The 15062-nt window shown below is 32.5% G+C and overlaps 1 protein-coding gene across 4 annotated transcripts in view; it reads left to right on the forward strand.

Annotated features, from left to right (window-relative positions):
• The window catches only part of Dmxl1 (Dmx like 1), a 134933-nt gene extending 120373 nt beyond the window's left edge, over nt 1–14560 (forward strand). For 3 of the 4 annotated variants that reach the window (XM_033761680.1, XM_033761681.1, XM_010633901.3), the window contains 6 exons: nt 1130–1257; nt 6393–6485; nt 7625–7716; nt 8752–8804; nt 9852–10069; nt 12495–14559. In XM_033761680.1, the coding sequence (XP_033617571.1) occupies nt 1130–1257; nt 6393–6485; nt 7625–7716; nt 8752–8804; nt 9852–10069; nt 12495–12719 (809 nt within the window). In that variant the 3' untranslated portion in view covers nt 12720–14559. Of the gene's footprint in view, nt 1–1129; nt 1258–6392; nt 6486–7624; nt 7717–8751; nt 8805–9851; nt 10070–12494 lie in introns of all 4 variants that reach the window. The other variant, XM_010633900.3, reaches the window with a different exon arrangement.
• Nucleotides 14561–15062: the final 502 nt, after the last annotated feature.

The following is a 15062-nucleotide window of genomic DNA, read 5'->3' on the forward strand; positions in this document are numbered from 1 at the left end:
TGAACATTCAACTCAAATTCATGAACTGAGCAACACCAGACCACTGGTGGTTCAGGGCTTCATCAAAGTGGGATGAAAGCAAAGTTAAAATATGTTTTTATTTTAATTATTTATTTATTTATTTTCATTAATTTTATTGGTGAATTTTATTGCATGAACATAAATAAACTTGACTGATTAAAATGGAAATTTCCCGATTAGAAGTTAGTTGGCAGGTTTTGATTGGTAGTCTGATTAGATTAGTTGGTGTGTTTTGATTGGTTAGGCTTAAGTTTTGTCTTATTGTTTACACTGAGTGGGTGTCAATTTTGTTCATACTGAAATTTAAAGTGTTAGAGTCATCTCAGTTTAAAGGCCTCCTAAGTAAATTTTTTTACATTTATAAATATTATATTTAAATGTAAATGCTTTTTAAACACAACGATCTCAGTTTTTATAATTAAATTTAGACTATTTGGATAAAGAGTATAGTTAACATTCCCAGTCTCAAAAAATTCTACTCCCACCCTTATACCTCTCCTAATACTAAGAAATGACAAATTAGTTGAAGTTCATTTATTTTAAATACTTAGCAAGGAGTTAGGGAAACTCAACTAATAATGTTACTAACATTATGCTACATATTTTTAGACTATAATTTCTCACTGCTCCATTATACATATACTGATAATTATAGTCAGTATAAGTTGTGTGCTATATACTATGTATATTTATGAAACTATGTAAATCATCTCATTTATTTCTTACTATCCAGTGTTTTAAAGATCATTATTTTCCTTTTATAGGAAAGAAATAGTAGTATCAAAGAGATTAAGTTTACTAATACAAAATAGTTAATAGTAAAGTAAAGATCATTGTTCAGTAATATTCCTCAATGAAACAGATGACATTTTATATAACAGGTCAGTTGGGATAACTTTCAGAAATGATTTTTTTTCTTTAGCATAGCATTCAAGACTTTCTGTAATTTGACTTTTGAAAGAGAAAAATGTGTCAATTTAAATATTAATAGTATCGCTGATTTACTTCTTAGTGTTTTTACCATAAAGATTTCCCCACTGGATTAAGAAATAAATTTTCCCCATGATTCTTAAAATAACTTCACAGTTTTTGTTGTCTTTTACTGCAGATCTGACTGGAGCTCAGGATGGGAGTGTCAGAATGTTTGAATGGGGCCATTCTCAACAAATAGCCTGCTTTCGATCTGGTGGTAATTCAAGAGTTACAAGAATGAGATTCAACTATCAGGGAAATAAGGTAGTATTATAATATGTAAATGGTAAAGATTGTTGATTGTATTGGAGTTCTGTAAATATCGCCAGTTTTAAGTTCCTAAAGAAAACAGTCTAATGGACTAGTGGTAAAGTATTAATGTATATGATTTCTATCTTTTTAAAAATTCTTCTCAAAGAACTTTTTTTTTTTTAGTTTTTTGAAACAGGGTCTCACTATGTAGTTGAGATTGACCTGGAGCTCACTATATAGCCCAGGCTGGTCTTGAACTCACAGCGATCCTCCTGCCTCAGCCTCCTGAGTGCTGGGATTATAGGCATGTGCACCCGGCTTCTCAAAGAACATTTAAATTTGTTTGGTTCTTCCTAGAAATATATTTAATATTTAAATTATATATTTTTCATTAAGATTAAATGTTGCTTAAGTGCCAATTAATTTTAATTATATTAAACATTTTTTATTAGTAAATGTCAATTTCTTTATCCCTGGGAACCTGCTGAAATTGTGATACAGCATCATTGTTATTTCATTAATTAATTGTTTTCTTTGTTCTTTTCCCACTGCAACAGCAGAGTTTAGGAGGAAAAAGACCTTGTAGAGGAGCAAGCCTAAAATATTTATTATGTTACCATTTAACAAAGTTTGCTGACTCTGCTCTAGTACATCCCTATTTTATTTCCCATATTCCTGCTTTCTTCATACTGCCTCTGTCCTCCTCATATCTGAGTAGCACTTTAAGCAATGCTTAAATAAATAGTAAATCAGCCTGCTCTCCGTCTTCAGAATCATACTCCATTAAAATTATTCAGACAGACTTTAGCTAGTAGTACATCTTGCCTTTTCTTTCCCCTCAGTCTTCTAACATGTAATTTTCCTTACATGTTACTTATATCATTGTGCTCTTCAAACTAGTATTTTTGTCACAAAGATCTACAGTGGTATCTCTCTTCGTGAGTTTAATTTGTTCTTCAGTTTTGTTTGTCATTATTGTTGGTTTTGGGTTGTTGTTGTTGTTGTTGTTGTTGTTCTACAATTTTGGAAAGATGGCATGTTTATGTCTGAGTAGGAAAGGTCATTGTGTTTGTCACCCAACACAGTTCGCAAACAAAACCAAAATTTTCCCAAACTCTTCCTTTGTAAACCAGATTTTGCAAACAAAAGTAATGTGAACCAAGGTACCATTGCATTTGCATTTCATAGAAGTCAATATTGTTTCATTTAGTTAGAAAACAAAATTTGGGGCTGAACATGATGGCACATACCTATAATCCCAGCACTGGTGAGGCTAAGACAGGAGGATCGCTGAGTTTGAGGCCAACATGGGCTATCCAGTGAATTCAAGGCCAGGTGAATTACAAAGCAAGACCTTGTCTCAGCACTGCCCCACCAAATTTGAGAACTTATTTTTTTTTAATATCATTTAGTGGCATTCTTTGTTCCTTAATAGGAAATTAAAGAAGTGGTTTAGTAAAGAAGTCTTTAAAACTTGACTGTATTCCAGCACCTGCCTCACAAACACAAGGGCCTGAGATCACTACCCCATACCAAAAGAACATAAAAATAAAACTTGACTGTACTGGTGGAGTGTCCTTAATCTGAAAATCTGTAAGTGCTCAAAAAGTTTTGGATTTCAGATTTTTAGATTAGGGCGACTCAACCATGTAGTCTGTGCAAATATTCCAAATTAATAATGATTCCTGACTGAGACAGGAAGATGGCAAATTTGAGCCCAGATTTAGTAAAACCCTCCCTCAAAAAAAAGAAAGAAAGAGAGAAAAGTATTAGGGATATTGCTCAGTGCAAAGGTCTTGTACTGGAGAGGAAAAGAAAATAAGAAAATTTCTTAAATGTTAAACACTTCTGGTCTCACGTCTTATTTCATATAAGTGATTCTCAACCTGTATCGTCAGTTGTGTTCCCTATTAATGTCCTTTATGTGTTTGTGTTTTTCTGTTTCAGTTGTCAGTGTTTTATTTCTTTTACTAATCTCTCAATCCTTATCTCCTTAATGGACTACCTTGTCAACGAAGTTCTAAAACAAGCAAAGTAGTTCCATTACTACAATACAGGTGTCATTTTTTTCCCCAAGAAACTTTCAGGACATCTGTATCATTCTTTAGCACGGTATTTCAGACCTACATCTTAATTTTCAGCTTTAACACTCAGCAGCCTTACATCTTATCAGGCAGCTAACTTTCTTTGCATTCACATTAGCTTTTATGAATCCCAATAGCACAACACATAAGTATAGTATCTCCCTTAACAGGGAAGCTTACCAGGTAAATTGTAAAGATGATGCACACTGTATCACAGTAATGCTTTATGAGTTACAAAAAGAAATTAGCAGCCCAAAGTCTGAACATTTTTTTTAAAAACTAAGAGCTTTAAAAGGAGCATTAAGAAGCATAAATGTTCTATGAAGAACAATTCTTCAGAGGGGTTCAGGAAAATATTGCATTAATAAAGTAAGAACAAGCTGGTGTGATACAAGGACATTAGAGCAACAGAAAAGACTTCTTGGAAATTAGAAACTTGATTTTCGAAAGTGGGGTCTGTAAATGAAGTATTCATCATACATGCAGGATAGCAAAACAGAAGTAGTTAAAATTAGGAAACAGATTAAGAAATTATCCCATAAAATGTCTAAGGAAATATTTCAGAAAAAGAAGAATCAAAAAAACAAGGAATGAAGCACTAGTCAAATGAATAATATTTCCCAAAACAAAGAATAGAACTTTTTTTTTTTTTTTTTTGGTACCGGGGATTGAACTTGGGTCCTTGCGCTTGCAAGGCAGGCCACTGAACCACTGAGCTAAATCCCCGGCCCAAGAATAGAATTTTTTAAGAGAAAGGACATTCCAAGTGCCAGGAAGAAGTATTGAGAGTCAACATATATCTTCACACATCCTGGTTACCTGAGGATTTTTTTTGTTTTATTTAATTAAAGAATAAAGAGAGTCCTATAACCTTCTAGGAAGGAGAAGCTGTATAAGGGGCTACTTACTCCCCCTTTCAAATGAATGACATCACATTACAATTAAACAGCAATGTCCACAGGATTCCAGTGTACAAAGAATGGAACTAAGTTGAAGTCCATTTAAATTTGATGACTACTAAATAATATTTAGTAGTATATATTTAGTAGTATATATATATATATAGGTATATATTTTGTTTGTATCCCCTCTCTGAAGAACATATCTATATCTACTCCAGTATGTATCCATTTTCCTAAGAATGAATCTATTTTCTCGTTCTTTATGGCTGAGTAATATTCCATTTTATAGACAAACCACATCTTCTTTATCCAGTTTCCAAGACCTGTCATGTAGAGGTACAAGATCCCAACAGTGAATGTAACTGTACTGTATCCCTAAAATGTACCAATAAACTCAATTAAAGAAAAATAAATAAATAAATAAAGTACACAATGACTAAAAAAAAAAATCTATATCTACTCCAGAAACAGGACAAATTAGAAAAATAAATAGACTCCCAAAAAATGCCTATTAAAATATATACAAACAGTAGGTTAACATTCCTATTAACTATATGCAGTTTTTGAAAAAGACGTAATAGAGATGTAGACAAAGAATATAAACAATTGGGCCAGGGATTTAGCTCAGTGGTTCCGTCACCTGCCTCGCAAGCGCAAGAACCCAAGTTCGATCCCTGGTACCAAAACAAAAAAAGAATATAAACAATTTACCAAATATCTATTTTTAGTCAGTGACCTTCACAGTTTGAGAAATGCAAATTAAACTAAAAATTATTTCCAGTATAAAATTGACAAGTACTTTAAATTTTAATAATATACAGTGTTACCTAATGTGTAAGAAGAGAATGAATATGTAAATTTACATCACTTAAGATTTAATTATGCCTTCATCTGCCCTTTTACTTTTGTACCAGGGATTGAACTCAGGACCGTGTAATTTCCATTCAAGCATGGCACCACTGAGCTAAATCCCCAGCCCTCATCTGTCAATTTTATTTATTTATTTATTTGTTTGTTTATTTATTTATTTATTTATCTATTTATTTATTTATTTATGGGACCGGGGATCAAACTCAGGGCCTTGTACTTGTGAGGCAGGTGTCATCACCACTGAGCTAAATCCCCATCTCAGTCAATTTTAAATGATTCTCTTTGGCAAGATTTTTCCATTTCTAGATATCCTACATAATTATGAGTAAGCTTTGTATAAGAATGTTTAAAGCAGTGCTTTTTATAATAGGCTAAATTGAAAACTGTCAGACTGGAGTTGTAGTTCAGTGGCACTATACCTGCCTCGTAAGCATAAGGGTCTTAGTTTGATCCCAGGTATTTACACTGGGAGAGGCTGTGTATAAGTAGGTAGGTTTAAATTACAACTACAGCTGCACAGTGTGATGCATAGCATAAAAATAAGCTAGATTTATGTCTTGATGTGGAAAGATTTATAGTAAATAAATGTAACAGAACTGTGTGTTCTGATCATACTTTTCTAAAATGCTGTATATGTGAATGTTTGAGTATTCACAGAAATCTTAAAGGAAACAACTTCAAATTGTTATAACAGGTGTTTGATCTGGAGATGAGAAGAAGTATCCAAAATATACATTTGTTCTGTGTAGTTTACATAACCATGCACTGTGTTTATAATTTTTAAAATATATTTTAGCTATTTTATCCTGCAAGATCTGTACAACATACTCTTACTGAATTATTTTAATGTCTTTCTGATGAAAATTACCCTGAGTTCCTCTAGTGCAATTATTTTACTATGATAGTTTTTACTTTGCTTTCTATTGTTTATGTGTTTTCCCTATTTCTTGAAGTTTTTGTCTATTTCAAAATGAACAGGTTTCTATACTACGATAAAGTTTTGTTATATAACTTCATTTGTATTCCAGTATTCTATTTTTAGAATACTCATAAAGATTATTCAGATGATGCCATAAGTTTCTGTAATTAAATGGGTATCTGGAATTCGTCTACCCTGGAATTTTATAACTAGTAGCTAAATGTTTTTTAAAAAATCAGATCCACATGTATGTGAAATGGAAAGTCAGTATATCAATTAAATGTTTAAAAGTAAAAATATGAGTGCATAGTAAGGCTAAGAATAAATAGGTGATTTTGCATTTATATTGAACCTTTCAATTTATTTTTTAAGTTTGGAATAGTTGATGCTGATGGATATTTAAGTTTGTATCAAACAAACTGGAAATGCTGTCCAATTACAGGGAGCATGCCTAAGCCATACCTGGTAAGTCAACACTTTGTACCAAGAAATAAAATTCACATTTTTATTTTAAACAATATATTTGATGCAAGAAATACTTAAGTGAATAAATGAAATCTGTAGTCTGAGGTACTCAGTCACTTTACTATAAACCCTGTCCTTATATTATGTGGAAAGTGCCCTGTGGAGCATATAAATCCTACCTCTCTGATAATTTGGTAACATGGTGCCTTAAGAGACATTTGCAACATTACTGGTGCTCTTTTTTAACCTCACTAAACTGCTATCAGTCTTCTACCTAAATAGAATGATTAATAGACCAGTGGGTCTGATTATTTTCCCACAGGTAGCCTTTATCAACAAAAGATTAGGACATTCCATAGCTGGTATTATTTTCTTGCTTATCTCTCTTTTTTTTTTTTACAAAATGTACATTTGCCTGTATTCAGAACTTTGCAAATTTAATAAAATTAGGGCTTCAGTGAGTCCCTTTAGAACTAAACAATACCTATCAGGGAGAAGTTAAGAATATAAGTTATGATTCTGGTACTTCACCCAGTGTTAAATGCTAGAATACAGTACTGACCTAGGTGAAAACAAGCAAGGGAGGGTTGATTAGGATACCTTGAAAAAACATAGTTTTTTTTTTTTCTCTCAACTTTTCATTAAACCAACAGATTTAAATGTGAAAGCTCATATTCCCTGACAGACTGCCTTTATAAGTCTGAAATAATCTAAAACTCCATTTTCTGTCTTCTTCTAAGACAAAACTTTTCACTAAATAAGCCAAAGTAAATATTTGAAGTTTAACCTTCTTATGCTTCCTTTGAAGTTTTGGTTGAACTAAAGGAAAGGGCTTGGCCTGGTGGTATAGGTCAGTGATAGCTCACTTACCTACTATATGTGAAGACCTTGGTTCCATCCACAGCGCATAAAAAGAGGAGAGAGGAGATGCAAAACAAATGTGCCAAACTGTTACAAATTGGTCAATCTAGGTGAAGGGTATGAAATTTCTATGTACTGTATTACTTTTTTCAGCTTCTCTAAATTTCAGATAAAAAGACACCACAGGTTTTAAAAACCTGTAAACTACATGATTACATCTATCTTGTTCTGAAATTTTCATTAACAGCAATAACATTTATTGTTTATAACCATTCCAGACTTGGCAGTGTCATAACAAAACAGCCAATGATTTTGTCTTCGTTAGTTCCTCCTCTTTGATAGCTACAGCTGGTCTTTCAACTGACAATAGGTAAGAGATGATAGCTGAAACTAAAGTACATGTATGTATAGCTGAATATTTTTATTGCTTTATGTATTTGTGTCTCAAGAACAATTTTTAAGTATTTCATTTTAAAGTCTTGGGGTTTTTTTGTTTTGTCTTTTTTAAAGAAAGCATTTATAGTTTTCTAATTGTAAATCTAGAAAAAGTCTGGTGCCGTTAAAGCAAAATCCATTTTCCCTGAACATTCAATATTCTTTTGTTGCATTAGTGTAAGGGAAAGGGATTTGGGTGTGTGTGAAATGATTGTTTTTCTGTGTATTCAGAAAACTTGAAATGAGGCAATAGTATTTATTGGCTATATTATTGTTAGTCCTTATGCCTTCTTAGCAGAACAGAACAGGTCCAAAATAAGAAAACAGGAAACACAGAAAGACTTTTTAGTTGTACAATAGTGGATCAGTAGCAACCCCATCCCTACCCCCATCTACCTCCAAAAAAGTTAACTTTGCAAGATACTGGTCCCCCTCCTGTGGGTGTGTGTGTGGGGGGGTGTGTGTCCCATCTCATCATTGGAAACAACTGACTTCTGAGGTCAGGGCACAATGAGGTTGTTGAACTTTCTGTATTTAATCTGTAAGACCTCACTTTTCCCTAGAAATCAATTTTTAGACCGTGGAGGTTTAACCTATATTCCTTAAAACTTCCTTGCGTATACTGATGCATACTCATAGTAAAAGTAAGCTTTCTTTGTGTTCAAGAAAATGTGGTGCTTCCTTCCCCTTTCATCTGGTCATTGCAGGTACTGAATTACACAAGAGGTGATACAAAGTGTCTTGTCAGCACTCAGCTCTCTTCATATTGTTTGTAAATACATGTTAATCTAAAGTTATTCTTTTATAAGCAGTAGTTCCTAATTTTTGTATAAAAATTAGTCATATATAAACTTGTTACTTGTATTTCATCATTTTGTAAATTTAAAAACCTTCTTTGAAAGCAAATGTTGTCATTATATGAACATTTCTTATAACTTTTTGTCACTCAAAAAATAATCTTTTTTTCCAGAAACATATGCTTGTGGGATACACTTGTAGCACCCTCAAATAGTTTAGTCCATGGTAAGTACTGAAAACATTTTATAAATTTGGGGAGTCAAATTCATATACTAAAAGTTATTTTAAATAAATGTATTTTTAATAAGATATTTATTTTGAGATTTATTTTGCCCATGATGGCAGTTTGAAAACAAAAATATATGCCTAATTCACCTCTTCCTACAATTTGAAATTTTAAAATATTGCAATTTACAATAGGATCCAGAATAAGGAAGTACTGAGACATAAGTGTAACAAGGTCTCTGCAAAAAAAAAAAAAAAAATACAATTATGATTAAAGAAATCCAGGAAGATCTAAATTAATGCATACTCCATATTCATATATTTGAAAACTCAGTAATGTAAAGATGTCATTTGCTCCAAACTTTGTAGTCTTAATCAAAATCCCAACAAATTATTTTGTAGATATCAACAAATTAATTCTAAAGTTTATAGTGTGAAAAAACAAAGGACCAATAAAATATTGAAAAAAAAATCAAATTCAGATGACTCAAGATTAACTGATTTCAAGACTTACTGTAAGGGCCTGGGATTTAGCTCAGTGGTTCTGCCACCTGCCTCACAAGCACAAGGACCCGAGTTCAATCCCCAGTACCAAAAAAAAAAAAAAAACACTGTAAAGCTACAACCATCAAGACATTGTAACATTGACTTAAAAACATGGAACGGAATAGAGAGCCCATTTCAGTGAAGTATGACTATTCACTTCAACAAATAAATAGTACTAGATGAATTGAGTGTTGACCTTTTTTTTAAAAAATGTAAATGTAAATCTCACTTTTCACAAAATGCTTATAAATAAGCATTCTTAGCCAGGCATGGTGGCACACACCTATAATCCCAGCACTTGGGAGGCTAAAGCAGGAGGATCGCTTTGAGTTCGAGACCAGCCTCAGCTACATAGTGAGTTCCAAGTCAGTCTCAACTACATAGTGAGCCCCTGCCTCAAAAAACCAAAAAAAAACAAACAAACAAACAAAAAAAAGCATTCTTCTTTGTTTGATTTCCAGTGTCTCGTTATTTTCTATATTTCATGTTTTTAACTTTCAGCTTTTACCTGCCATGATAGTGGAGCCACAGTTTTAGCATATGCGCCCAAACATCAGTTGCTAATATCAGGTGGCAGAAAAGGATTTACATGTGCATTTGATCTTCTCCAACGACAACAGAGGCAGCTTTTTCAAAGCCATGATTCCGCTGTTAAAGCCATTGCTGTTGATCCAACTGAAGAGTACTTTGTCACTGGATCTGCAGAAGGCAATATAAAGGTATCTACAAAATCAAAAAGTCTGTTTAAACGTATATTGATTTCTTTCTGGTCATCCATGCTATTTGATAAAGAAAATGATACTTAATTTACAGACTTATTTATTAGTACATGTTTGTGTACAGAATTAGTACATTTATTGTGGGTAGTTGGTACATGTACATGACATCTTCATTTTTTTCTCCATCCCTTCCCTCCTTCTCTGCATATCTTGATCACATTCCCATTTGCAAAAGATCTGTCTCCCTGTTTCCTGTCATCTTTTATTCTCTAATTTGTACTTTGGGTTTCTCATATAAGAGAAACCATATGATATTTAAGCCTGTGTATCTCATTTATTTTTCTGTTACTTTTAAATATAATTCTTGCTTAAAAAGTAAACTTTCCATGGATGTAAAGTTTTAGTAAAATTAATTTTTTTTTTTTTTGGTACTCGGATTGAACTTGGGACCTTGCACTTGTGAAGCAGGTGGTAGAACCACTGAGCTAAATCCCCAGCCCTAATAAAATTAATCTTGACTCCATATTCTGGGTTGTATAATTTACTGGGTTCACTTTTAAGGTACTAAGTAATATGTTGACATTTTCGTGTATTCCACAGTATTCCCTATATTTTCATATATAAATAATATCAGTCAGGCGTGGTGGCGCATGCCTGTAATCCCAGCATTCAGGAGGTTGAGGCAGGAGGATCGCTGTGAGTTCGAGACCAGCCTGGGCTACATAGTGAGTTCCAAGTCAGTCTCAACTACATAGTGAGATCCTGTATCAAAAAACCAAACCAAACCAAACAAAACAAAAAAAACCCAACAAAACAAAAAAATAATATCTAGTCATTCAGTACCTGATTCAAGAATTCTGAATATATCTGGATATACCCTGTTCTTAGCAGTTCTTTTCAAACTTCATTGTGTTTAAAACTTCAGAAGGCTGTTTAAAATATTAAGCAATTTGTTAATAATGTTAGAGAACTTATTAAAAATGTAGATAACCAGGTCTTAATCCAGAAACACTGTTGTGAACTCCAACATTCAGGAATCTGCATACCCAGTGTTTTGTTTTCTCAGTGGTTTTTATGGAAAGGTCGTGTGGAAATACATATATCAGTTGAGACTACTTTCTGGTTTTGTTTTTTCTTTTTTTTGGTACTAGGGTTTGAACTTGGGTCGTTGTGCTTGCAAAGCAGGTGGTGGAACCACTGAGCTAAATCCCTAGCCCTACTTTCTGTTACTTTAATGGTTGGGAATTCTGTAGAGTTGAAGGATCTAGGTTTTTTAGTATTTATTAAGCACTAGTTGGTATATTTAATGCAATAAGTTGGGCCTCTTTGATACAACTGGCAAATTCTTTTGTAGTGCTCAGCTTGAATTTTGAAAAGGCTTTTCTTAAAATCAAATATATATATGTATATATATGGAGAGAGAGAGAGAGAGAGAGAATGAGAATTATTTTTCTTCCATTTGAAGCCACTTATCAGGACTGCCTTTTAGTTTAGAATAAGAGAGTTTCCTTTAGGCCATTTCTTTAGTTTGTACACTGACACAGATTTATTGTTTAATCAAGCAAAAAATGAAAATATAAAAGGAATTCAGAGGCTGTTAACAAATTCATGTACATACATATTAGTATAATTAATGTATTTCTTAGAGAAAATTTTTTCCTAAGTGAGCACAATAAAATCAGGAAATAAATTGGTTTCCCTAAACCTAAAATAAATACGTAAGTGAAAATGCTTATAATTTGCTTTAGAAACAGACACATGTATTTTTACAAGGGCTGAAAATATAAAATTTTACTAAAATAAAGTGTCCCCACGTTTTAATAATTGACTTTGTCTTGCAGTTAAAACATAGCTTTGCCAGGGTAGAGAGCCTCTAGGTATCACTCTCCTCTTTCCAGCTGTTCTGATCCCTTGGTGAATGTTCCTTACAACAAAGAAGATGTTACCCCACTTTGTAGCTGCCCAGCATTTCTGAGAGAGAAGAAAACTTTGATTGTAGTCCCTGTAATATTACAAGCTTTTGTAGCATTGTATACTTAACTAGATAATCTCATCTCCATTGCAGCATTAATAATATCTTAGTCTCAGGGTCGAGGGTTTAGCTCAGTGGTTCCACTGTCTGCCTTGCAAGGGCAAGGACCCGAGTTCGATGCCCAGTACCAAAATAATAATACCGAGTTCGATGCCCAGTACCAAAATAATAACAACAACAACTTATTCTCTTATTGTATGTATTTTTAAGTATTTAATAATACAAAAGCATTTGGTAAATTGTAATACCATACACAGAATCAAAGTGTTACAGTTTTAAGTCTGCATAAACTTTTCTCCATTTTTGTTTAGGCAGGCCTAAATTTTTCATTTGAATTTTAAAAGTGACCATCAACCACAATTTTCATTTTGTTCTGTTCTTAATATTTTTCAGATTTGGAGTCTTGCTACTTTTAGTCTTCTCCACACTTTTATCAATGAACATGCTCGGCAGTCCATTTTTAGGAATATTGGAACTGGAGTGATGCAAATTGAGACAGGACCAACAAACCATATTTTTTCTTGTGGAGCTGATGGAACAATGAAAATGAGAATACTGCCAGATCAGTTCAGCTCCTTAAATGAAGTGTTAAAAAATGATGTGAAATTTATGCTGTAACATTTTTACAAGAAGATATAATTTATTACCCTTTTGATGGAAGTGGCCAACAGATATAATGTATAATAATCACTCTATACCACAGATAAGCTGATGCTTTCTTGTTTTCATAATTACATATGGAGCTTTGCTCTCATTGATGCACTGATGCCTTAAAAATTAACAAAATCATTCAAAATTAGATCACCTAAAGTAGAATTTGTAAGTAATGCTGTAATAATACATATGTATAGTATGTTATAATGAGTATGTTATAATGAGTATGTCATAGTATTAAAGGAATCTTGCTTTTTTATTATTGATCAACTTTTCTGCAGATATCTCTGCATGAATTTCTTTAACAGTAAATTTACCCTTTAAGTAACGACACATAATACTTATCATTTAATTCACCACTCTGACTTCTTTACCAGACTTAACATATCTGAAAATCTTTTCCTCTTAATTAATGATAGATTGGTATTTGAGTAAGGATGAAACAAGTATTGAACCTCTCCATTAAACTCATTGGGACTTAAATGATAAATGAGATAGATGGTTCTTTATATAAAGTTTTCATCAGTTTCCCTTCCAGAACCTAAATTGTGTGAGTGTAAATGTATTTGTGTGTATGTATATGTGTGTGTGTGTGTGTATTATACATCTTATTTGAACTTAGTTTGTATGTATATGCAAAAACCACAAATTTTTCCATGTGTTTTTGTGCCATAATCACTACTGCCACCAGAATAACATTCTTTGCAAATGTTTTTATTTAAACATGTTTGAATTCCTATCTTAATTTTCAAATAAACTTCAATAAGGCTTCCAAGATTGTTATTTTTTAAATTCACTGAATCAAATAAGTCTTAATAGGCAATAAAGATTCTGTGTTGGCACATATAAGATCCTTAAAAGTAAGTTATGAATTTGATAGAATTCTTGAACATCATTTTCCTTAAATGTTATGTTTTTCTTATTTTTAGGTGCTTTTTAGTCTCAAAATTTTGACATTACAGCAGTGTTTTTAGAAACAAATGTGAAAACAGTCAAATTAAATAGTATTTACAAGTGTAAAATACCCTTCATATCTATTAATAGAAAATAAATTAAACCTTATATTTTATTTTGCCACAATATATTATTTTATTATAAAATATGACCAAAATATTTAAAATTCACAGTGCTTTTAACTTAAATATGCTATTTCTGTCTGTTTTGTGCTATGTATTTTCTGATTCAGAATTACAGAAAACTTGATAAATACTTGATTATAACAAATGAGACTGGAGGAAGGGAGACAAGTGTTTAACAGACAGTTATCTACTGTTTAGCTTAAATTTATTTTGTTAGTAGGAATTACAAACTAAAAGAACTTTTGTGTAATGAAATATGGACAACTATTATCTTGGAAATTAAAGAGTCAAATAAAGCAAAGAAATTAAGGGCTGGAAAATGAATTTTGTAATATTCTCAGGATACTTTTGTCATAAAAGTATTGTTAAAGATTTTGTAAATTGTATTTCGTAATTTTACATGTATTGAGAAAATTGCAGTGGAAACACTGTCATTATGTAGAGAGATACACAATACCTTGTACCTGTAAGTTGTACAATAGCAATATCTGCATATTATGTCATGGAAAAATCTGTGACAGCATTGGAACAATACTATTATTTGATGTAATTAAGCTTAAATTATTTTTCAGTAATTTTCTCATGAATCAAGATTTAAAAGGCTTAAACATTTTGAACAAGATAGAAAATTTACTATTGTGCTTATTAGAACAAAAATCATTGGGGATGAACAATTAAATATTTTAATTGAGGGTTTATATGAATAACCGTAAATTATGTAAGCCCATATGTATTTACAGCCAGAGTCATTTTATTTTAAATAAACAATCATGTAGTGACTTTTTTGGCATGCTATTGTTTTAAGTAATATTTATGCCACTTTAGTTGATTTTATGACATTTTACAATGAAGGATTTCTGTTTTTATATCTGGTTTAAAAAAGGAGGATTGGATAACTTTCTCAGTGGCCTGTTCTTTTCTGTAATCTTTTTCACTGAATAGGTAAGTATTAAGAAATATGGGAGGCTGGGTTTGGTGGCACACGCCTGTAATCCCAGCACTCGGGAGGCTGAGGCAGGAGGATCACTGTGAGTTCGAGACCAGCCTGGGCTACATAGTGAGTTCCAGGGCAGTCTCAACTACATAGTGAGACCCTGTCTCAAAAAAAAGAATATGGGAATGGGCCATGGATTTAGCTCAGTGGTGTAGCCACCTGCCTCTCAAGCACAAGGACCTCAGTTTGATCCCTGGTACCCCACAAAGAAAGATGGGAATGAGAATAGGTGAA

This window comes from Fukomys damarensis, unplaced genomic scaffold (genome assembly GCF_012274545.1).
Source record: "Fukomys damarensis isolate Sample0158 unplaced genomic scaffold, DMR_v1.0_HiC HiC_scaffold_9, whole genome shotgun sequence".
Classification (NCBI taxonomy): Eukaryota; Metazoa; Chordata; class Mammalia; order Rodentia; family Bathyergidae; genus Fukomys; species Fukomys damarensis.